The sequence below is a fragment of the Carcharodon carcharias genome, chromosome 16, assembly GCF_017639515.1.
Source record: "Carcharodon carcharias isolate sCarCar2 chromosome 16, sCarCar2.pri, whole genome shotgun sequence".
Taxonomy (NCBI): Eukaryota; Metazoa; Chordata; class Chondrichthyes; order Lamniformes; family Lamnidae; genus Carcharodon; species Carcharodon carcharias.
In genome coordinates this window covers 13,072,308-13,098,278 of record NC_054482.1, presented here as the reverse complement: position 1 = coordinate 13,098,278, position 25,971 = coordinate 13,072,308, and the positions used below count along the sequence as shown (strand labels likewise).

The window sequence follows — 25,971 nt, the reverse complement described above, 5'->3', positions numbered from 1 at the left end:
AAAAGGCACGCAGAATCTCTGTAGGAATACACAGTTCAGCATCGAACAGGGAAAAGGCATTTAAAACGGTTTATGTTTTATCCCTTCCCCCTTTTCTCCCAGCAGCCTCTGCCGGTTGCTAGGGAGCGGGGCTTGGACTGGACCCGGGGACAATCTTAAGGCCGAAGCTGTCTCCTCCATCACTCCCGCCGGTGTCACCATGAGTACCATGTGCGCTGACACTATCCTGATCGTCTTTATCTCGGTCTGCACTGCCCTGTTAGCCGAAGGTGAGTACATTTCCTGCTGGGCCTGGAGCCCCGGAGCTCAGTTACTCACGCTCCCCACCTTCCCCTCTCCCCCCCCCCCCCCACCACCCCCACCGAACGCACTCCAGACTCGAGGGATCGGGTTTATAACCCACCCAGAGTTCGGGATGAGCATTATTGGCAAAATAAGGCACCTTACTCGGTACTTCACTTGCCTTGTTCGTCGAGCTGCTCGGGATTTAACGGATTTTTTTTTGTTGTAAAGAAAGACTTGCCCTTGTCCAGCATCTTTTCACAACTTTGGGGCGTCCCAAAGCCCTTTACAGCCTTGTCAGTGGAGTCAGAGAGTACAAGAACTGTTGTAGGAACGTGGCGGCCAATTTACGGATAGTAGGCTCCTGCAAACAGCAATGTGATAAACAGATTTAGTGACAGAGAACCATGCTTTAGTGAATTTGGCCAGCGGGTTCTATATTGGTCAGATCCCAGGTCCTGGAATAGTACCACGTCCATCTCGGAGGGCGGACGGAGTGTCAGCCTAAAGACACTGGAGTGAGACTTGAACCCATAACCTTCTGATTCAGGTGAGCGGTCTACCCACTGAGATAAGCCTTTTTATAATGCCCTGGTTAGGCACAACTGGAATATTGTGTACAGTTCTGGTCTTCACGTTTTTGGAAGGAGCTGAAGGTCCTTGAGAGGATGCAGAGGAGATTTAGCAGAATCATTCCAGGAATGAGGGAATATAACTGCAAGGTTAGGTTGGAGAGGCTGGGGTTGTTCTCTTTGGTGCAAAGGAGGTCGGGAAGAGATCTGTTAGAGGTGTACAAATTATGGCAGATAAAGAAAAGGTTCCTCCATTAGCTGATGGTACATGGACTAGGAGACACAGATTTAAGGTTTTGGGCAAGTGATGAGGGGGATGTGAGGAAGAACTCTTGGCACAGTGAGTGTTAATGGCCTGGAACTCATTGTCTAGGAGGGTGATGGATTTCAAAAGGAAATTGGATGGGCACTACAGGGAAATAAACTTGCTGGACAAGGAGAATAGAATGGGCAAATGGACCTGACTGGATTGCTCTACAGAGAGCCAACATGGACTCGATGGGATGAATGGCTGCCCCCTGTACTGTCATGCCTCTATGACCTTGGTGTAATTGTTACTGTAAATAGAATGGAACCCTGCTATAATGCATTCCATGGGGTTCTCTGAGACTATTATAATGCAGTCCTTTCAAAAATACTAAGTGTTGTTACTTGTCACTGGTGTCTTCTGTAGTAGTACAGGGCTGTCTTGTCACAGTTATAGACTTTTTGGTGCACCCTCCTTCCTGTGAAATCTTTAATTCAGTGGGAATGGTGTTGCAGTTAGCTCATCTGTGGGCTGATGTTCTCCTCTTATACCTTGCAAAATGCTATGCCAGTCTTAAATTTTGCTAACCATTTTTTTGTTTTATCCAGCCTCTACTGGGGTGTTGGTATTTTCATTGATTTGGTGACACATGAGTACCTTGTTTTTTGGACAATAATTTTAGGTTCTTTTTCATGATCAGTGCACATAATTTTGCATTGATCAATATATGGGTATCCGTGCAAGTTTAACCTGTATTTATACAGAGAAAATGGTGCGTTTAATTATTCATGAGGCTGTCATTTCATCAGTAGGTCCTAAATCATTTGTGAATTTATACTTAACAATGCGCTCAAATACATTCTGAAATGATAAATATGGAGTCCGAGACAGCCCTGCATTATACTGAGTTTCACACTATTGCAGGGTCCCAGTGTATGGTCTGGGAAAAGTGCTTTGCTATCTGGTGTTAAGAATTTGTTGACATTCATCACAAGTTTATTTCTTGGATTTAGTTCCTCCTACTGTCACCATAGGAGTAGGCACTTGCCTTTTGAGTAAATATACTTATGGGTTGTTTATATTGTTTGCCTCCATTCTCTGGAATGAACTTTCAAAATGCACACATGGCCAGAATTTGTATTCTTGTTGTCATCTAAGAAAATCCATGTGACTTCATATGAGTCTGCATATGGAACACTTAGTTTTCATAAGGTTTGGTTTCATAGAGGCTGTGTGCGATGGACCAGAATTTTTTTCAATTATGAGCAAAATTGGACAAGTCTGTGGTCCAGGATATCACTGAAAACATGGAGCAGTTGGAAACTTTGATAATTTGAGTGGAAACCAGATGCCAGTATAAGATGCAGATACTTAGCTGGGCAGGCAACTGGTGGTAAATGGAGTGGAGAAAATTAAGCTGTATGCTTGACTAAGTGGTGGTTAGTACTGATTTTTTTTTTTAAAAAATCAATTCACGGCATGTGGGCTTCTCTGGTTGGGCCAGCATTTATTGCCCATCCCTAGTTGCCCTTGAGAAGGCGGTGGTGAGCTGCATTCTTGAACTGCTGTGGTCTATGTGGTATAGGTGCACTCACTGTGCTGTTAGGGAGGGAGTTCCAAGATTTTAACCCAGCAACAGTGAAGGAACAGTGATATATTTCCAAGTCAGGATGGTGAGTTGGAGGGGTACTTCCAGGTGTTGGTGTTCCCATGTATCTGCTGCCCTTCTAGATGGTAGCAGTTGTGGATCTGGAAGGTGCTGTCTAAAGAGCCTTGGTGAGTTCCTGCAGTGCATCTTGTAGATGGTACACACTGCTGCCATTGTGCATTGGTGTTGGAGGGAGTGGAATGTTTGTGGATGGGGTGCCAATCAAGCGGGCTGCTTTGTCCTAGATGGTCTCAAGTTTGGTGTTGTGGGAGCTGTACTCATGCTGGCAACTGGGGAGTATCCCATCACACTTCTGACTTGTGCCTTGTAGATGGTGGACAGGCTATGGCAAGTCAGGAAGTGAGTTACTTATCGCACGATTCCTAGCCTCTGACTTGTTCATGTGGCCACAGTATTTATATGGCTAGTTCAGTTCAGTTTCTGAATGGTAACCCCCAGGATGTTGATGGTGGGGGATTCAGTGATGGTAATGCCATTGAAAATCAAGGAGCAATGGTTATATTCTTTCTTGTTGAAGATGGTCATTGCCTGGCACTTGTGAGGCACGAATGTTACATGCCACTTGTCAGCCCAAGCATGCATATTGTCCAGGTCTTACTGCATTTGGACATGGACTGCTTCAGTAACTGTGGAGTGCTAAACATTGTGCAATCATTAGCGAACACCCCCACTTCTGACCTTGTGATGGAAGGAAGATCATTGATGAAGCAGCTGAAGATGAATGGGCCGAGGACACTACTCTGAGGAACCCCTGCAATGATGTCCTGGAGCTGAGATGACTGACTTCCAACAACCACAACTATCTTCCTTTATGCTAGGTATGACGCCAACCAGTGGAGAGTTTTACCCCTGATTCCCGTTGACTCCAGTTTTGCTGGGGCTCCTTGATGCCACACTCAATCAAATGTAGTCTTTTTTTGTACTCTCACATCACCTTGGGACTTCAACTCTTTTTTTTTGTCCATGCTTGAACCAAGGCTGTAATGAGGCCAGGAGCTGAATGGCCCTGACAGAACCCAAACTGGACATCAGTGAACAGGTTATTGCTAAGCAAGTGCCGCTTGATAGCACTGTTGATGACCCTTTCCATTATTTTACTGATGATGGAGAGTAGACTGATGGGGCAGTAATTGGCGAGGTTGGACTTGTCCTGCTTTTTGTGTACAGGACATACCCAGGCAATTTTCCACATAGCCGGGTAAATGCCAGTGTTGTAGCTATACTGGAACAGCTTGGCCAGGGGTGTGGCAAGTTCTGGAGCACAAGTCTTCAGTACTATTGCCAAAATTTTGTCAGGGCCCATAGCCTTTGCACTGATTGGAATACCAGAAGTGAGATCATGAAGATGGCCTGCATTGTCCAATGGTTGAACAGCCTAACACTTGGTGTCAGGCTTGTGCTTGAAGTAAAAATCGACCTGGCAGCACCTGTGGGGAGTTAATGCTTCAGGTTGATGACCTTTTAGCAGAACTGGGAAAAGTAAGAAATCTGATAGATTTTAAGCAAGTGAAAGGCATGTGGGAAAAGGAACAAAGTAAAAGGGGCAGACAGAAACTCTTTCGGAGAGAGGAGCAGAACTTCAAGTTGGGCATTGTTGGAATGGAAGTGGCAGTGAATTAAGCACAAATCCAAAAGTGAAAATATTATGGATGCTGGAAATCTGAATTCAAATCAAAATGCTGGAAATACTCAGCAAGTCAGCAGAATCTTTGGAGAGAGAAAGAGAGTTAACATTTCATGTTGTTTTACCAAATGTTAACTCTTTTTCTCTTTCCACAGCTGCTGCGTGACCTGCTGAGTATTCCCAGCACTATATATTTTTATTTCAGATTTCCAACATCCGCACTGTTTTGTTTTTGCATTAGTGATTGACCCATTGCTTGTTGGTTCAGTTTTCAAAGTAATGTTAGCATGTGATTTTTGATATCAATACCTATGCAAACATGGTGTGCAAACAGTCATATGATGTTAAACTGGAGTATTTTGTAGATTGTGGTGAAGGATTAGCCCTGATATTTCTGTAAAAGTGAAATACTTTAAATGGAGTGAGGACATTATCATTTTTTTTGTACAAACAGAATAAGAGCTAAATATCCAGGATGTAAAATTCAAAATTAGTATCACTGAGTTAAGCTTTATGCCCCTCAGTTGTCAACGAAACCAGCAAAAATAGCCATTTGTTTTCAGGTGTTACAATGTGGATCTCTGTTTTAAGTATGTGACTGATTCGAGTTTGATTATGCAAGTGGAGTGGATTGCTGCCCAACTGCCATAGGAAAAAAAGCCAATGTCTATTGAATTCCTAAGGCTAAACTCCATACTCTACTGTAGAGTATGGAGTTTAGCCTTAGAAATTCAATCATGAAACAAATTGGCTTAAACTTAAATGAGCTGTTAAATTGTGAGCAATTATACTTGAAGTTAAACTTCTGAGAACCGTACCATTGTATGACGGAGGGGCCAAATCACCAAAGCCAATGGTGTAGGGTACCTGTGCCATATTGGAGGTCCTTGATGCTTCATGACCTAGATCCACAGATGTGCAGGAAATGTATTTTGACTGTAGTGCTTAAGATCTAGTTCAGAGGTTTCTGAGCTTATGGAGCAATTGGGGATATTTTGTCGCAAAATAGCTGAATGGGCCCTGGATTGTATATCCCAGTAATTTTCCATTGGAGGCAGAACAAGTTCCTGAGGACTTTTGAAACAGTACATAGATCTCCTGAGTGTGGAATTGACAGAAGGACAGCCACAAGCAATGCCGTTGCACAGGTGGAAGTTGAATCTATAATTATTTTTTAAAATGGTAACAAAATAAGTAATTGAAAAATATTTAAAAGGATATCCAAAAATTGGGAATTGAAGCCATTGTGCCTGTGCTGGATTTCTCAAATGCTATTCACTTGAGTCTTCATTTCAGAAAACCAGAATGGACCAAATAGCTGCCTTCAGTGCTGCCAAGTTCAATGATTCTGTATATTATCTTAGACGAAGAGATCATTAAATTTGGAGAGGCAAGAATGCATAACACCAATATAATATTTGGTTGTTTATTGTGTTAAATTGTTTTGGAAGGATTATGGAGGGGAAACATTTTTTTTGTATTTTCAGGTATCACATGGGTACTGGTGTACAGAACTGACAAGTACAAACGACTGAAGGCAGAAGTAGAGAAACAGAGTAAGAAATGTGAGTATTAAACTGGGAAGTGAATTAATGTGCTCTAGAAATCATCTGGATAGGAATGATTTTTTTTAAATTGCCTGCAAGATCCATTTTTCTTGTAAGTTTTTTAAAGTATATTTGTTCCCAAGCTTCCTGTGATATCCAACATGATGTTGGACATTTTCTGCTGAGACTCTTTATGAAAAATCTCTGCTCTGTACAACCTGTATGGTTGAGGATTTTGCACTTACATCTGTAAAATTCCATCTGTATTAAGTAAATCCCGCTCTTGCACTTAGCAACATATAAGATAAAATATGACTATTCCTTCCTTGTCCCTTTTCTGCACTATTGCCACAGGTTTGTCTTATTTATGACATTTTGCAGACTTGCTGTGTGATACTCAAGCGGCAAAAGTGACCTTTCTTTCTGAAAGGTTATCAGGGTAGGCGGGAGGTTACAGATCAGCCATGATCTCATTGAATGATGGAGCAGGCTTGAAGGGCCAAATGACCTACTATTGCTCCTAGCTTGTATGTTCTGCAATTCATAATGACTTATTCTTGAGCATCTAACACTCCATTAGTTAATTGAATCTGTAAAGTTGGCAAGAGGATGAGTCACCTCATCCTCAATGAATCACCATTGCTTTTAGCTCAGACAGACAGCAATTTTAAAAATATATAATTGTGTCATGTGAACAGCACTGGAAAGGCCACATTCATGGTTTACTTCTAGTTTCTCTGAGAAGGTGACAATGGGCTGCTTTGAACCACTGCTGTCCACATGTTGGGTAGGGAATGCTAGAATGTCAATGAAGGAGTTGTGATGTATGGAAGGTTTGTGACTTTAGAGGCACTTGGAGTTGCTGGTATTCCCACACCATTGTTGTTCCAGCCCTTCTCGTATGATAATGCTCATAGGAGGGAGATGCTGTTCAAGTAACCTTGGTGAATTGCTGCGGTGCATATTGTAGAGCATACATAACTACAGTCAGTGTGCTGGTGATGAAGGGCCTAGGTATTGTATTTACTGACAGGGAAACTCATCAAAGCAAACTGCTGTAAATACTGGATGGTGTTGAATTTCTTGGCTAGCGGTGTGGCTGTGCCCCTCCACATGAGTAGTGAGTCTAGCATCTAACTAGAATCATGTAGATGGTGGAGAGGTTTTGAGGGTTGAGGAGGTTAGTCACTTGTCAGAATTTTCAGCCTCTGCACTGCTTTTGTAGGCATGGTATTGATATGGTGATCCTTGTTCAGTTTTTGGTCAGTGGTGACCCCAAAAGTTAATGAGGGAGATGATCATGGAAATAACTAGTTTTCCCTTGGAGGTCGCAATAATCTGGCACTTATACAATGTGAATATTACCTGTCACTTCTCAACCCTATCTGGATATCGTGTATATCCTGCTGTGGGGTGTCACGAGCTGCTTCATTATCAGAAGAGTTGCGAATGAAACTGAACAGTGGAATAGTCAGTGAATTACTTCACTCCTGACCCACGCCCAAGAGAAGGGCTGATCCTAATGGGGATAGGTGGCTAGTTACTTTAGTGCCCACTTAATTCAGCTTTGGCTAATTTTGATTTCTCTTTTTTCCCCAACAGTAGAAAAAAAGAAAGAGGCTATAACAGAATCTGCCGGGAGGCAACAAAAGAAGAAAATAGGTAATGATCAGAGTATATTGTGATGAAATTATTGACTTCAAGAGCATGTTTTTGTTATAGCTTGTGTACAAATAGTGTCTTTCACATGAACCCAAGACCACTTATCAGCTGGGTTTTAATATTGAGCGTTTTATTAGTTAGATATTCAAGTTGTAGTGCCAAATGAACCTTGCAGTTTGAAATGGTGGGGGCGGAGGATTGGCACACGTTGAGCCTTGCTGCTTTGGTCTAGCTTTCATATCCTTTCACTTCTGTAGTCTTTGTTTTCACTGGATATCTGCTTTCACAGCTTCCCACCCACCCCCAATCCTAGCCCATCCTCCTTTCTCCCTTGGTAACAAATCCAGAATTTGACACTGTCACAGTTTTGTGTTTTGGAAATGACCCTGTCAGAATTAATACTCTATCACCACAAGATAGCCACCATGGCTTTAGTGAGAGAATGGAAGGTTGTACTTTCCCAAGAATTAGACAAGATGAAGATTTTCTTTGATCCAGGATGATTGGGGACAGTGAGATTTAGAATGCTGAATTTTGTATTATGCTAAAATAGCATCATAGCAGTTTTCCAGATGGAATTGCTTTTGAAGTGAGTTTCTTGCTCAAATAATTGTTTGATTTTCTGGATTTGTGGCCATGTTTCAGCTTCTGTTTCACTGTCTTTGTCAATTGTAGTGGTCTATAGTCTCCTCAAAGCTGGTTAATAAGAAAAGTACCGCAAAGAAGATAAAAAGGAAAAGTTGAAATGAAAATGGAGGTTCCACTGTAGGGAGAGCCCCTGGGAGTCTTAACTATTCAGTAGAAATTCTTTATCAAAGCATTGTGTTGGAATCGGCTAGGGTTGGGGGAGTGGGAGTAGGATATTGAAGCACTGGAGAATATTAATCATTCTGCACTAAGTTAACAATGTTACCTGAATTGAGAGGATGTGGCTATCAGGAAAGATCTGGAAAAGAGAAGACCTGAAAGAGGTCTTTAAAACTATAAAAGAGATTGAGGTGGCTGTGGCACAACTGTTTCCATTTGGGCTGACTATGGAACAAGGTGACATGAATATTAAAATATCCAAAGTAATTTCTTTGTGCGGTAAAAATTTTGAACTCATTGCTAGATATATGTTGTAGCAGATAGCATTGGTGCATTTAAGGGGAGGCTTAAAGCATACATGAGGGAGAAGGAAATAGAGTAATATGGGGGCAGGGCTGAAAGAGATAAATGGGAGGAGCCTTGTGCATGGTCTGTTTCTGTGCTTTAGATTGTGATGTGTAATAAAGGGCAAATTAGCAAAATATGGATCATTTCTAGATTGTTTATGCAGTTATTAGCTGTACAGATAATTATGTTTCAGTAAAATGCTTAACTGTAAGTAAGCTTGGTGCTTTTAGCCTGTACCAACCTGATCCTGACTATCACCTTTGCTCTTGTGTCCAGAAAACCTTTCGTTCTTTCCCATTTTGGTTGATTTTCCCCCTATGGCTCCCATCTTTGCTCTCTGAAGTTCAAGCGGTGCAGGTTTGATTATGTCTGGTACATAGCTGGTATAGCCATCTATTATGAGATCTGGCAGGACTGCAACAAGCACTACTGAGCCTCGCTCTCGTCTGCCAAACTGTCCAGTAATCCTGAATCATCCTGGAGAGCAAAGCTAACCTCAGGCTGCTTTTTATGGACTAGCAACAGTGTCCTTAAACCTCTCACCACCTTCAATAAGAAATATGAGGAGCCAATGGAATTCTTTGTCACTAAGATTAAGACCATATGTTCAGCTGTCTTTGTTCTTCTGCCAACTCTGGCTTCTTGTACATTCTTCCCTCACCACCACCACCACTCGCCCCCATCCTACCATTGACAGTTGATATCAAGCTGTTGAATGTGGTATTTTCAGCTTTTGGGAGACCTGTTTGGAATCTACACAAGTTCCAGAATGTAGTCTTGCTGCCAGATAGGACAATGATTACCTAGGACTTGCCTTTGTTATGACTTGGACTACTTATCACAAAAGGCAAAGCTTGCTTGTGGGGAATTGGATATAACTGTTAAAGAAAAACTGTGGTTTTAAAAATCTTCAACTCTAGCACTTTTCTCTTGCCTCCTGTTCCCAATCTCTTGTCTAGACAGATGTCTCCTGCTAGTTATGATTTCCTATGACTAAGTGTATAAGCAGAGGCCGAAGAGAGATTTAGTTTGTTGTCTTATTTGGAAGTTTTTTCCAGTATACCAAATGTTGTGCATTTCCACTATTAAATTCATAATATGCTATTTTGGGCTCTTGTGTCAATTCCTATGTTAATACCATCCTTTTTTAACCATACCTTGCACCACAACAACCTAGAGAATATTCTGTTTTTCTTTGTGCAGTGCTCAGAAATGATTCTTATACACTGGAACAATTAAAGTTTCTTTAAAGATGGGCAAATAATGTAATCCATATTAATAGAAGTCAGCAATTGACAAATTTATTTTTTGATTTTTCAGGCTGTTTGGATAATGATCTCTGTTGCGTCAATGGAATAACCAGTTCAAAGTTGAACTGCAGTATTCATTGACTGTGTTGGTTCCAGAGTCCCATTTTTTTTTAAAGAGCTCATTTCAAGCTAAGTGGGGGATTGACTTTTTTAGTTCATGTAGACATCCAGATGAGCTGTTTGGGATTTATCCCTATACTTCTGCCATGTGTTCCCAGTATAAAGGCAGGTTCCATACACAGGATGAATCTCTATCTGTACACCTGCCTATATGTATCATGCTAGGACATAGTGTGCTTGGGATTAACAGCTACTCTCTTGTAATGTCAACAACTAGAGATATTGTGGTTGCTTTTCACATACTCTTGTGTTTCCAAAAGTAATAAACCTAATTTTTATCTGACCATCAGACCAGTATTTGTAGGATAAAACTAATATATTAATACACAGAGCTGTAATATTTACAATGAAAATGGAATCTGTCTGCAAAATGTTAAACAATTTTTTTTAGTGCATATTTCTTTAAAATTCCTGGTTAGTGACAGGACTCTTGGATGAAAGTCTTTGGTGGTCCTGCAAGGTCTAAGTCGTATGTGGATGGTGCAGATGTCAGTGATGCAGATGATCAAGTATGTGTTTGCATACACAGTGTTTGCCCAGGAGCTATTGGTGCTGGGAGAAAGTAAACTAAAGATAAAACCTTTTGTATGGTGACTAATTTTAGATGAAACAAACCGACTTGTTCCCATGTCAATTTACCTCCACTGCTCTATTTTGAAATTGGAAGCAAGATAGATTTGAACTGTTGTTATTTCATGATTGTGTCATTTAAAATGTTGTTATCTCCCTGTTCTCACAGTGTTATTATAAATTTAGGGTATTTTCCAGTAATTTTATGTCCAACCTTTAATGGTTTAAAAAATCACTGACCCATAGGGTACACAATTGAATTAATTACTAAGGGTTGTTTATTTGTTATGCTACCAATTGGGATGCAGTTTGAATGTACTGCTGAGTCTATTCCATTCCATGTGTGCTGTGCCTAAAGGCAGGTTCTTGGCTCATTGTCTGAAAATGCTTCATCGTGCACTATCTTCTTTGTGGTTTTTGTCATTGCTTTCTATACTTGGGGGCAGGGAGGCAGGTCTGAAGTCTACCTTAGCAGGAGCAGGAATCAAACCTGTGCTGTTGGTGATATTTTGAACCACATGTTAGCCATCTAGCCAACTGAATTAACCAGCCGCCATACGGCGGATAAGCTATAATAAATTTATGCTTTGAAGTTACTATTGCATTGAGGTGGGTGCCATCTTTCAGCAACTTGTACTCTATGCAGTCAATCGCATGGTTCCTTATCACATTGCAGCGAGTAGCGGTTATGATAACATTGATATGTTGCAAGGTCTCTTCTAAAATCAACTCTTTAAACATTGATAACTTCACCATGTTTTGCCCTGTTTTTATACGTGAGTAGCTCTTGAGTAGCATTTTTTTCCCCTGAAAACTGCCTTCCTGGCAGATGTGGATTTGTGAAGGTGCATGTTCTAAAACAGGATACAAAGTGATGGAATATAAAAAATGTATTTGCTCCATTATGAAGAGGTAAATTTAACTTTATTAATATTATTTTCAGAAAGACAAGAGGAAAAATTGAAAAATAATAATCGGGACCTCTCAATGGTAAGTAAAACTTGTTTCCAAGATCCAGGATTTTATTAATGCTGTTCAACAAAAAATGCAGTGATTTCCTTTGGATAAAATTAATTCAGTACTTTTTTTTTTACTTGGTTACTTCCACTTTATTGATATTTGCAAATATGGCATAAGTCATTGAGGGAAGCAAATGTCATTGGAATTGCATTTTGTGGCATCTTCTCTTGAGGTAGTAGCTATATTTTAATGTGTAGCATCCCCTGTATAAAATCATCATATGATTGAGGTATAATGTTCCTGTATGGAAGAAACCTCCCTTTTACATTCATACTCCATTATTTGACAACGTGCAATCTATTTCCAAACTGAGCAATATGAAGTTGTCCATTAGGAATTAATTTGTTAATTTTCATCGTTTTCCTTTTTAGGTGCGAATGAAGTCTATGTTTGCTATTGGATTTTGCTTCACAGCTTTGATGGGCATGTTTAATTCCATGTGAGTACACCTGAAGCAATATCCTGCTTTTATGGGCTTTTATAATTTGTAATTATGTACAGAATTTTTCTTTAAATCTGTACATGAATATTGGAACTCTGATTGTCATAAGTTATCCCCAATGTGTGACTAGCTATTTTTCACAACTGTTTTCCTGGATTTTGCCTAACAATACCCTATGCAGCATGATATCAATAATGTTTTTAGCATTCATTCTATAATTTTGATGACCATATAAAGATATATGGTATTTGCAAAAATGTATGTAGATAAAGGAGGCCACTTAATCCAATTAACTTGTTCTTCCATCAAAAGAAACTTGAATTCAACAGATTAATGATGCTTTTGCCTCTTTTAGTAATGTTGCTGTTGACATCAGCACTGAGTTAAATGAAACTGTGCTGCTTTTTCTGGCACCATGACACGTCCAGAGTAGCTATCGTTTGCTGCCATTTTTCTCTCCCCCTGACCATAAGACGTAAAAGCAGAAGTAGGCCATTCAGCCTACCGAGTCTGCTTCATTCAATGAGATCATGGCTGATCTGACGATCCTCAACTCCTTACTGATTAAAAATCTGTCTTTCTCAGCCTTGAATAAACTTAACAACTCAGCCTCTACAGCCTTATGCGGTAAAGAATTCCACAGATTCACTACCCTCAGAGGAAAAATTCCTCCTCATCTCTGTCTTAAAAAGGCGACCCCTTACTCTGAGATTATGCCTTCTGGTCCTAGACTCTCCCACAAGGGGAAGTAACCTCTCAGCATCTACTCTAAGAATCCTTCATGTTTCAAAATGGTAGCCTCATTCTTCTAATAAACTCCAATGAGTACAGGCCCAACCTACTCAACCTCTCTCCATAAGAAAATCCCTCCATACTTGGGATCAACCTAGTGAACCTTCTCTGGACTGCCTCCAATGCCAGTATATCTTTCCTTAGATAAGGGGACCAAAATTGTTCACAGTATTCTAGGTGTGGTCTAACTAGTCCCTTGTATAGTTTTAGCAAGACTTCCCTATTTTATACTCCATTCCCTTTGAAATAAAAGCCAACATTCCATTTGCCTTTCCTATCACCTGCTGAACTTGTATACTAGCTTTTTGGGATTCATGCACGAGAACCCCCAAATCCCTCTATGCTGTAGCTTTCTTCAGTCTTTCTCCATTTAAATAATATTCAGCTCCTCTATTATTCCCGCCAAAGTGCATAACCTCACATTTTCCCACATTGTGTTCCATCTGCAAAGTTTTTGCCCACTCACGCAACCTGTCTATTTCCCTCTGTAGACTGTATCATCCCCACCACTTGCCTTCCCACCTATTTTTGTGTCATCCGCAAACTTGGCGATAGTGCATTCACTTCCCTCATCCCCTTATCCAAGTCAATAATTGTGGCCCCAGTACTGATCCCTGTGGTACTCCCTAGTTACAGGTTGCCATCCTGAAAATGCCCCTCTTATCCCAACTCACTCTCTCCTATTAGTTAGCCAAAACTCTATCCATGCTAATATACTAGCAGCACCATAGGCCCTTATTAAGTAGCCTTATGTGTGGTACCTTATCGAATTCCTGTTGGAAATCCAAGTATAATACATTTACTGGTTCCCCTTTATCTATCCTGCTTGTTACCACCTCAAATAACTCTAAATAAGTCAGGCATGATTTCCCCTTCATTGAGCCATGCTGACTCTGCTTGATTATATTGTGCATTTCTAAATGCTTTGCTACTACATCCTTCCTTCATAACATTTCCCCAATAACAGATGTTAAACTAACTGGCCTATAGTTACCTGTTTTTTTTGTGTTTCTCTCTCCCCCTCCCTTTTTGAATAAGGATGTTACATTGGCAGTTTTCCAATCTTCTGGAACTTCTCCAGAATCTTAAGGATTCTTGGAAGATTACTATCAGTGCATCCATTATCTCTGTAACTACTTCCTTTAATATCCCTGGCAGCAGGCATCCTGAGTGTACAGCCCGGTGATGCAGTTTTTTCCAGCTTTAGGTCCATGTGGAACTTTCCCAACCACATGGTTATGCCTGGCACCCAGAATTTAAGTTGCAAATAAGTAACTTCCAAACACTTTCACGACAAATTTGCAAATATGTAATTCAAACAGCTACTGAAGTGGTAAATGCAGTATAATTAATGCATAGAAACTGTTCAGTCTCTGCTATTGAGTCAGCCTGAATGGTGTGTTTTCAGCTAGTCATTTGCATTGCATTACACAGGAAATTGGAGGGAGGGTAGTTTGTAGTTGATGGTGCTCATCAGCATGGGATGAGCTAGATTGACCATTTGGCCTTTTTCTGCCCTTTTTTAATGTTCTGATACCTACCGCTCCTGTATCCCAGTGACAGCAGTTTCGAGAAACAAGAAATAATATGCTAGATCTTTGAGAATTGATTCATAGAATCTTGAATTTGACTTGACATAAGCATATTGTGGCTTAATTCCAAAGCCACACCATGTCAAACAGTCAAATCTCCTAAAACATGATGCAAGGACATAAAAAATAAGTGGTGTCAGCTATGACAAAGCATAAGGAGGTGAGTTTCTCTATGGTCAACCTGCTTGGCTAATTATTATTGCATATGAAGATGTTGCTTTAATTCTCTGCTCTTTGTGGGGGTTTATGGGTTAGGAAAGCAAATTGTATGTCTTGAGATTTCAGGACGAACTGGTAACTGATAAACCTGGAGTTGATTATTCTATGATTTGGGGCATGGGGCTTCTGAAGAAACCACTATTTATATATTTGTATTTATCAAAAGATCAATATCTTATTCTATATAATGTCTTATGTTTCAATTCTGACATTAATAAAGTAGGACATTTGGAGAATAAAGTTTTGTTTCTGATGAAATGGAGATTGCACTTGAACACACAAGTGCTGCAGAACCCTTGTGTTTTGGAAAATATGTTTTTAAGAATTTTGCCATGCAGCTTGGAGCAACTGCGGTACTCCCTGTTACAGAGGAAGTATTTTACAATTGGCAAGTATCTGAAAACAAGAAATACCATCTATAATCCTGGAAATTAGTTGGTGAGAAAGTTGTATCAGCATCCACTTCCAGTCAAACCTTCTGGCACCATGAACAAGCAGCTGTTGAACAGGATTACTTGGTAATTGTAATATGCCTTTTTGTGTTCATTAAAGTACAGTGACCTAAATCAAAAGCAGGCAGTGATGTTAATGCACACATTGATAATGCCAATTGCTATAAAGCTTTTAAAGCTGTTTTTTATTTTTTATGCTCAAAGACTGCAGGAACCTGGTACAATGAGCTACATGCTCTTCTTTCCCACTTTTAGTCAGACAACACAGAGGTCATTTGGCTTATTTTGAGCTTGTGCTCATCCGTTGATAAAGGTATCCAATTAGTCCCACTATTTCCTCTCCCTGCTCCCCCGCCTTTCCCTATAGCCCTGCAATACAAAAGTTACAGCACAGAAAGAGGCCATTCAGCCCTTCATGTCTGTGCTGGCCCAAAAAAAAATATTTTTAAAAAGCTGCCCATTTCAATCCCACCTTCCAGCACCTGGTGTATAGCCTTGCTGGTTGCAGCACTTTAGGTGCAAATCCTGGTACCTTTTTATATGAATTCAGGGTTTCTTCCTCCACCACCAAACCAGACAGTGAATTCAAAACACCCACCACCCTCTGGGTGAAGAAGTTTTCCCTCATGTCCCCTCTAATCCTTCCACCAATCACCTTAACTCTATGCTCCCTGTTAATTGACATCTTTGCTAAGGGAAACAGGGCATCCCTGTCTACTCTATTGAGGCCCCTCATAATCTTGTACACCTCAATCAGGTCACCCTTTAGCCTCCTCCATTCCAAGGAAAACAACCCCAGCCTATCCACTCTTCCCTAGTCATAGCTGCAATTTTCAAGCCCTGTCAACATTTCTTGTAAATCTCCTCTGTAGTCTCTCCAGAGCAATTATGTCCTTTCATGACCAGAACTGTACACAAAATTCCAGCTGTGGCCTAACTTGTGTTTTATACAGTTCTATCATTGTCTCTGCTTTTGTATTCTATACCTCACCCAATAAAGGAAAGCATTCCTTATGCTTTCTTTACCACCCTATCCATCTGTCCTGCCACCTTCAGGGACCTGAGGACATGCACATCAAGGTATCTCACTTCCTGTACCCCTCCCAATATCCTCCCATTTATTGTGTATTCCCTAGCTTTGTTTGCATTACTTCACACTTCTCTGGATTGAATTCCATCTGCCACTTTTCTGCCCACTCAACCAAACCGTTGATATCAGTCTGAAGATAACAGCTATTTCTTCATTATCGACTACACAGGAAATCTTTGTGTCATCAGCAAATTTCCAGGTTCCCATCCCCTGCCAATCTAGTTTAAAATTTCCTCAACGACTCTAGCAAATCTCTCTGCAAGGACGTTCGTTCTGGTCCTTTTCAGATGTATAGAACCTTACAAAGCTAAGAAGTGATCTGGCAAAAGCGGACTGGTTATAGCTACTCGAAAGGAAATCAGTGACAATCCGGTGGGAGGCATCTAAAAGTGAGTTTCCAGAGGTACAGTGTAGACATGTCCCCACAAAGAAAAAGGGCAGTACTGCCAAATCTAGAGCCCCTTGGTTATCTAGAAGTATACAAGATAAGATAAAGTAGAAAAAGGAGGCTTATGACAGTCACAAAAAACTTAATACTATAGAAAGCTTAGAGGAGTTTAGAAAGTACAGGGGTGAAGTAAAGGTAAGTAGGAAAGCAAAATGAGGATATGATAAAATATTGGCAGGTAAAATCAAAGAAAATCCAAAGATGTTTTACCAGTACATTAAGAGCAAGCGAATAAATAAGGAAAGGGTAGGGCCGATCAGAGATGTATATGGCAACTTGTGCTCTGATGCTGAAGATGTGGTCAGTGTTCTCAATGAGTACTTTGCCTTCGCTAAGGAGAGAGATTAAGCAGATATTCTAGTTAAAGAGGAGGACTGTGAAATATTAGATACAAAAAAAATAGAGAGAGAATATGTACTGGAGGGACTGAGATCCTTGAAGATGGATATGTCATTAGAGACAGATGGATTGTATCCCAGGCTGTTAAAGGAAGCCAGGGAGGAAATAACAGATGCTCTGAGGATCATTTTCTAAACCTCACTAGGTACAGGCAAGGTACCAGAGGTCTACATTATTTTAAAAGGGGTGCGAGAGATAGACCAAATAATTATAGGCCTGTCAGCCTGACTTCTGTGGTGGGAAAATCATTAGGATGAATTCTGAGTCACCAGATAAACTGTCACTTGGAAGGGAACAGATTAATCAGGGATAGTCAGTGTGGTTTTGTTAGGGGAAGGTTATGTCTTACTAATTTAATCAAACTTTTTGAGGAAGTAACGAGGAGGATTGATGAAGGTAGTGCAGTGGATGTTGGCTACATGGGCTTTAGTAAGGCATTTGACAAGGTCCCACATGGCAGACTGATCAGGTTAGTGAGACCTCATGGGATACAGGGGAATGTGGTGAGTTGAATTCAAAATTGGCTCAGTCACAGGAACAAAGGGTAATGGTTGATAGATGCTTTTTTTCAGGTATTTATCCAGTTCCCTTTTGAAAGTGTCTGTTGCATTACTTCCGCCACCACTCTTTCGACCACTGCATTCCAGATCATAGCAACTCATTGCGTTCACAAAAAAATCTCATCTTCTCTCTGGTCTTTATCCAATTATCTTAAATCTATGTCCCCTTTAAAACCTATGCAATGCATGCTGACTGCAAATCTAACACTCTGTGCACACACAAACCTGATGAGTCTGTTTGTGCATTCAATGTAGATGACATGAGCAACAGATGGATTCATCTGCTGATGGCTGTACAGCCAATGTGTTATAATGTTATGAACATCCAATTTGGATCAGCACATTTCCAGAACACCAAAGACCAGGGTAGCTGCAAAGGTCATTTTTTCTTTTTTAAACAAAAAGTCCTAGCACCTGCTGGCCTTGCCAAATCTGATTATTTTTGGTTGCTGCTCACTTCATGAGACCTACATTGTAGGATCTGGTGATTTCTGAACAATATAAGTACAACTTAAGTTTCAAATTTACACATGTAGAATATCTGAGTGGCCCACATGACTCTTAGATATTCTTTCTTTCTCATTGCCACATCTATTATGCCAGAGAGTTAGAGGATACAAATTTAAGGCAATTGGCAGAAGAACCAGAGGCAAAGTGAGGAGAATTTTTTTTACACAGTGCATTGTAATCTGAATGCACTGCTTGATAGGGTAGTGGAAGCAAATTCAGTAGTATCAAAAGGGAATCAGTTAAATACTTGAAAAGGAGGGAAAGGCAGGGCCTTGGGGAAGAGCTGGAATAATGGGCTTGAAAGGCCTCTTGTGTTGTCTGATTCTGTGTGTGATCAAATTGCAGATGCACTATAGTATCACAGTGACAAAATGCATTAAGACCCGAAAGTGCAGTAGTACCAACTCCATTAATCTTAGTAACACTGAATCCCATTAAAGGAAAAGGACATTTGGTCCATTGAACCTTGTCCTTGCTCATCAGTGCTGCCCACACTTTGATTTGATGGCCAAATGTGCTCCTTGAGACTTGGAAACCAGTCCATGAAGCTGGGGCAAATGAGTTCAATTGGTGCTTACCTTCATTTCTGGTCAGTTTGTGGTAGATGAGTTTCGTTGACCTGGAGATTTGAAAAGGCCTGCCTGACCACTGTTGCCTCACTGGTATATAAATCCTAAATGATGATACCAAGGTGTATTGGTATCAGACAGCAGAGATGTACACAAATTGTGTGAATGTGAGGTTCCAAATTGGCTCACAAAATTTGAGGCTTGTGTACTTCGGGCCTACTAAAATGACAGTTAAACCAGAAGTGGAAAATGGTAGAAATTTTAAATGAAATCTTAGTCAGCCCCATAGGGTTTACTGATAATAATAGGCTAGCCAGCTATTGTTATATGCCTGTCCTTATAAATGAGCCACAAATATCCTTCTGGATGTGATTTGAAAATCTCTCTTTTAAGCATGCTTATAGTAGCGGTGCTGCTGTTGTGATGTCCAATTTGTAAAGTTTGATTTCATACAACAGAAAGATTAAAATCTTATATTTGCTAGAAACTAATTGTGTAAGAAAGCATTGTGGGAGGTATCCACACAATGGCATTGGCCTGTTAAGGGCAATAACACTGTATGTGGCAGAAAAAGCCTGTGAAGTATTAAATGCTATTTAATGTCCACATGAGATTTGGTTCCTGTGAAGTTAGAAATTTAGATTTTATTCTTTCATGGGATGTTGTTGTCGCTGGTAGGTCCAGCATTTGTTGCCCATTTCTAATTGCCCTTGAACTGAGTGGCTTGAGGGCAGTTAAGAGTCAACCACATTGCTGTGGGTCTGAAGTCACATGTAGGCCAGACCAGCTAAGGATGGCAGATTTCCTTCCCTAAAGGACATTAGTGAACCAGTTGGGTTTTTACAACAATCTATGATGGTTGTCATGGTTACTATTACTGAGACTAGCATTATATTCCAGATTTAGTAATTGAATTTAGATTCCACCAACTGCTATGGTGGGATTGGAACCCTTTTCCCCAGAACGTTCACCTGGGCCTTTGGATTACAGTGATATTACTACTATGCCACCATCTCCCCCTAAGTGTTGAAAGTTTGAGATGGGATTCGCTTAAAATTACTTGGGTGTCTATTTTAGATATGTAATCTTCACAGAATTTTAGAACCGTAGAACCGTACAGCGCAGGACGAGATCATTTGGCCCATCAAGTCTGTGTTGGTTCTTTCAAGAGCAATCCAGTTTGTTTCACTCCTGTTATTTCCCCATATCCCTGTAATTTTTCTCCTTCAAGTATTTTTTCCAATTCCTTTTCCAATTCCTAGAAGGTTGCTATTGAATATGTATCTAGATATCTTATTGGGCAGTGCGTTTCAAACCCCAGCAGCTTGTTGCATTAATAAAAGCATTCTTTTGCAAATCAGTTTAAATCTGTCCATCATGCTATTGAACCTTCCGCCATTGGAAACGGCTCCTTTCTATTTACTCTAAATTCTTCATGATTCTAAACATCTCTATCAAATGTTCTCGAGGTATTCAGAATTCACCTTCATAGGCATTATGTTATCCCTGTTATAAAATCCTTTTCTTGCTTTCAAAATTGCTGATTTTTGTGCATTTCATGTGCTGCACATAACTGACATTCACTGTTTTTCTTCCCCTTCCCATCATTTCTACTCCTTCCTTCTCCCACACCTTATTCTGATTTTATAATGGCTAGGGCATTAGAGCAGAAGGCAATAGTGTGTATAAAGAAAGAATCTAAAATTTATAAAGCCTTTTTTTTTTGTGACGTCAGGAAACCACTTAATTTTCAAAAAAACTTGTTTAACATAATCTCTTATCTTGGGCCTGATTCTAGCTGTAGTACAGTATCACTAATATTTATTTTTATCATGGAGGTTCCCACATCTAAACCAGCTGATCTTGCTCAACCACACACACACACGCAATTTCTCGCAACAATCGCTGGATAGTCTGGAAACACTGAATCAATTTTCTCCCCACCCGTCACGTTTCTGAGCCCAAGGCCACTCAGTGCAAACTGACATCAGTTAACTCGTTATAAACTGGTATCAAGAAAATGCTTATCTATACCACTTAGTTACACAACAGGAAATACCTTTATGAACAGCAGTCAGAAAGCAGTTCAAAGCTTTATTTCGAGCCATATAATGTCAGCCTTGCAATGTTTCTTTACTATGTAAGGTTCGTTATCTATCACTGTCTGTAGATTTTTCTGCAAGAGTAACTTGGCTAGTCCCACTCCTGCACCTTTTCCCCTTAACCCTGCAAATTTTTTTCTTCAGGTATTAACCCAATTCCTTTGGTTCTTTTGCCAATCACCTTAAATCAGTGTCCTCTGGATTTTGACCTTTCCATGGTGGGAAAAGTTTTTCCATCTACTCTGTCTGGACACCTCATGATTTTGAAAACCTCAATCAAATCGCTTATTAACCTTTAAGGAAAACAACCCCAGCTTCTCCAATTTATCCATGTAACTGAAGTTCCTCTTCCCTGGAACCATTTTCGTAAATTCTATTTCCCTCCGCATCCTCAGGTGCATCCCTTCCATTCCTGGTGATTTATCGACTTTAAATACAGCCAGCCTTTCTAATCAATTTTTATACCATCCAGTGTCTCACCTACTTCATGTTTCAAAATGATTTGGGCAGCATCTTCTTCCTTGATAAAGACAGATGCAAACTACTCTTTTGGTACCTCAGCCATGCCCTCTGCCTTCATGGTCTCTCATCAGCCCCACTCTCCCCCTATTCCCTTTTTATATTACATATCTTTGTTCAGGTATAGCCCTCTGATTTTTTTTTAATTGCACAACTGAACACTCCTATGAATTATAGCCTCTAAATGCCAACACATTGGGAAACAATGGCCACTTGCTTGTGAAAACTGCATTCTTGCCTTGTTTACACTCAGAATGGTAACTTCAGGACATGTGACTCGAGAACTGTTAATTACGACTGCCAATCTTAAGATTTTATTTTATTGCCTGTTTGAGATTTTTAGAATATATTCAGCAACTGTGTATACAGTGGTGCTGCTTTAAAAACTAGAGCACACTTTCTGCCCCCTACTCGCCTTCCCCACAAACACACCAGTGTTTGAGATATCACCATTATTCAAATAGTACAACTTTCAAATATTTTTAAATACTTTTTACTTAAAAAAAAACTTCTGAGAACATTTGGCAATTTGTTTTGCTTTGCTAATGGACCTCAATTCACAATTTTTTGTTCAACAGCCCTGGTATACAATATTTCTCTGTTTTTATATCATTATGTTTTGACAAAATCTTTTACTCAGTATCATGGACTGGAGCAGCAAAATAATTCCCTTGTATATTTGTAAACACGTGTTCTTTTTATTCTCTGGCCATTTTGTTTTTAATGCAACTTGTTTTCATTTTATTAAGTCCGTAATAGATCATGTTCAAGAAGGAATGATGACGAAACTATATTAATCTGAGCTTAAAAGTCCGCAAACCCTTTGCTTTGCTTCCATGGTTCAAGAGGTCATCTGAGCTCCCTTAAAATTCACTTCCTCTCCATAGTTTTGCTTTTCAAAAATGGGTCCTGACAATTGCATTATACAATAGAAACTTGTGATTTCCTGATCACTCCAGGTGCATTATCTTGCACATTCCTGCCATGAACTGTTTTGTGTAATTTACAGTTGCTTTCTCCTTCTAGATTTGATGGAAGAGTGGTAGCTAAGCTCCCATTTGTGCCTTTGTCGTACATCCAAGGATTGTCCCACCGCAACCTTCTTGGCGAAGATTATACTGACTGTTCTTTCATTTTCTTGTACATTTTATGTACCATGTCCATTCGACAGGTAAGTATATATCTCTCTACTTAAGAAATTGTTGTGTACAGGCATGAAGAGTAGAGAGGAGGAGGAATGGAAAGAAATGTAGATATTAAACACAATATTCAGACAGAACATCAGACTGCCAGCAGAGACTTAGCATGCAAATAAAATCAAACTCGCTATTAATCTCTAAATTTTATAAGTTTAAAGGGCAAAAACTAATCTTTCTTTAGCTGACTTCAAGTTTGAGAGCCTCTACTAACAATAATTAACCTCAGCTGATAATCTATGTGAAAAAAAGTAATGGCAAGCAATAGTACATTGTGATATGGATCAAGGCCAATGTCATCCAGTTCAAATCAACATATTGAATTTTGTCTTGCTATTGCTCAGTACATTCCTGTGTAAACTATTTCATGCGTGGTATCTGATAATGCCTGTTTTAAACTAACTGCAAATGTCTTAAAAGTTATTTCCCTTCATAATGTATCTTCCTGATTTACCTATGCATTCTCAACCTGAACAGTTTCACTGGAGTGTAGTTGGTGCTGGATTTCATACTGTGGTAAATTTTCTGTATTTTCAAATTCAAGCTGAAAATAATTAACACCCCAGAGTACAACAGATTTTTTTAAGCTTGCCTTCTATTCATTTTCGGCTCCAAGACTTTGAGTAGAAATTGTTTGTGTGTGCTTGATTGTGAGTCTGATTAGATTTACTGAATTTTATTTTACTTTTAAAATCTTGAGGTCACAGGAGTTACTCACCATCATGGAAGGGAAGGAAGAAGTGTAAATCCTGCCTTTAAAAATTACTTCACATTTCCTGTGTTTAGGGGTGTGTGGGTGTATCTGCAAGTGCACATTTTTGTTTTAGGTCTACAGCATAGAAAAAGGCCCTTTGGCCTATCGAGTCTGCACCGGTCAAACAAGTACCTAACTATTCTAATCCCATTTTACAGCACTAGGCCCATAGCTTTGTATGCCATGGCATTCGCAAGTGCACATCCAAATACTTTTTAAATGTTATGAGGGTTTCTGCCTCTAGCACCCTTTTCAGGCAGTGAGTTCCAGATTCCCACCACCCTCTGGGTGAAAAAATTCTTCCTCATATCCCCTCTAAACCTCCTGCCCCTTACTTTAAATCTATTTACCTAGTTATTGATCCCTCCACCAAGGGGAAAAGTTCCTTCCTATCTATGCCCCTCATAACTTTACACACCTCAACCTCCTCTGCTCCAGGGAAAATAACCCCAGTCTATCCAATCTCTCCTCATAACTAAAATTCTCCAGCCTAGGCAACATCCTGGTAAATCTCTCCTGCACTGTCTCTAGTGCAATCACATCCTTCCTATAATGCGGATTCCAGAACTGCACGCAATACTCTAGCTGTGGTCTAACCAGCATTTTATACAGTTCCAGCATAACCTCCCTGCTCTAATATTCCATGCCTCGGCTAATAAAGGCAATTACCCCATATGCCTTCTTAGCCACCTTTATCTGTCTGTCCCGCTACCTTAAGGACATGCACACCAAAGTCCCTCTGATCCTCGGTGCTTCCCAGGGTCCTACCATTCATCATGTATTCCTGTGCCTTGTCTGTCCTGCCCAAGTGCATCACCTCACATTTATAAGCAAGCAAGCATGCTTGTGACCTGTTTCTTGGTGTAGAAATCTTTGTCATCCATTTTGAATAATGTGAAATGAAGCTTTCCACATTTTGATATTGTGAGTCAAATCAGACTTTCTTGATGCTTACATTAAGAAAAAGATGACCCTTGTTTGCAGTCCATATTGAATTTAGCAATTATTTAACTGAAAAACATTTTTTTAACCGAATACTAGTTAATTTACAGATATTTGCAGGAACTTCTGTTATGCCCCATAAGCACAGCACAATGTTTTGAAAAAAAAAAATTCTACATGTAACAGAATATTGTGAAGCCAATAGCACTGGAAGTACACTCACATATTTTTGTTGCATTTAGATTAAAGTTAATGCTGCCTGACAGTATTGATTTCATTATTCAAATTTGTGTGATCTTATTACTGAACTTGATTTTAATCAATTTTTTAAAAATTCTCTTTCTTGTTCATATAGAATATTCAGAAACTACTGGGTCTGGCTCCTTCACGTGCAGCTACCAAACAAGCTGGAGGATTCCTGGGACCTCCACCTCAAGCAAGCAAATTCTCATGATGTGACAGTTGTGTAGTATTACGCATCAAATATCTGCCTATTCTATGTGGCAGTATAATTTGTACTTTTCACAGCTAAAAAGACAATTTCTTTGTATCTAGCAATGATTGAAATGCAGAAAGGCTGGTGTGTAAAATTGTTGAAATATTTACATGATATTAAACTGCCATTTTCGGGATACAAAATCAGATGCCAGGTAAATAATTTGCTGCATGGTTGTGGTTTGTGTCATAATTTATTATTGAATAAATAACGTCATTAGGCTTAAGATGGTGAAATATTAAAACAAGTCCTGAATAGCAGAAGTTACTTATTTATGGTTATATTGGGTTTGATTAAATGTTCAATTTCAACATGACCATGTATGCTCTGAAGCAGTTTTTTGTTTTGAAGTGTTGGCCCACAAAAAGGAAGATTAATTTGTGTAATGCAGCTGATATCTGAAAAGAATAAAAGCTTTAATCTTTCAAGATCCAAATCTGGTAAATTTTGAATGCAGCAAAAAATAAATATGAATTTGATTCCACTTTACAATTCACAGTTGAAGCAAATTGTTGTCCTGCGTTACTTCAGTCTTTTTTAAAATGTGTCTGTTTAGTCTCTCCTGTAGATAGATGCTTTGAGGACCTGAAAATGGGAGAAGGAAACTACACTGGGTAATAGCTAGATACAAGTATTTTGCCAGGAATATTGGTGCTTACAAAGGTGATGGACATTTGTTCTAATGAAAAGAATACTTTCCCTCTTTCTACAACCAATGCTTCTGCATGAATTTTTGAGGTTAGGTGTACCATAGGTCACAGGTGAAGCTCCTTTTGCTCTTCCTCAACAATATGACAGGAGTCAGATGTCCAGAAGAGATCAAGCAGAGCATGTACTCTTCAGTTTGATAGAGATGGAGTACTGTACTGTTAGAAGTGCCATCATTTGGATGTGATGTTAAGCTGAGATCATGTTCGTGTGCTGTGGGAGTAAACCATCTTGAGGCACCATTTGATGGAAAAGAGGGAGTTTAAATTTTCGATAATAAATAAAAACAAAATGCTGGAAATACTCAACAAGTCTGTCAGTGCCTGTGGAGAGAGAAAAGTTAATATTTCAAGTATGTCACTTCTAGCTCTAATTTTCAGATGATGCCTCCCCATCCACGCGC

The 25,971-nt window shown here is 39.7% G+C and overlaps 1 protein-coding gene across 1 annotated transcript; it reads left to right on the top strand.

The window, feature by feature from the left end:
- The first annotated feature begins 21 nt into the window (after window positions 1-21).
- On the top strand, window positions 22-25,871 carry tmco1 (transmembrane and coiled-coil domains 1). Its single transcript, XM_041208375.1, has 7 exons — window positions 22-269; window positions 5,882-5,959; window positions 7,544-7,603; window positions 11,702-11,748; window positions 12,150-12,217; window positions 22,499-22,643; window positions 24,720-25,871. The coding sequence occupies exons 1-7, from the start codon at window positions 200-202 to the stop codon at window positions 24,816-24,818; spliced, it is 567 nt and encodes a 188-aa protein (XP_041064309.1). The 5' UTR covers window positions 22-199; the 3' UTR covers window positions 24,819-25,871.
- The last annotated feature ends 100 nt before the right edge of the window (window positions 25,872-25,971 follow it).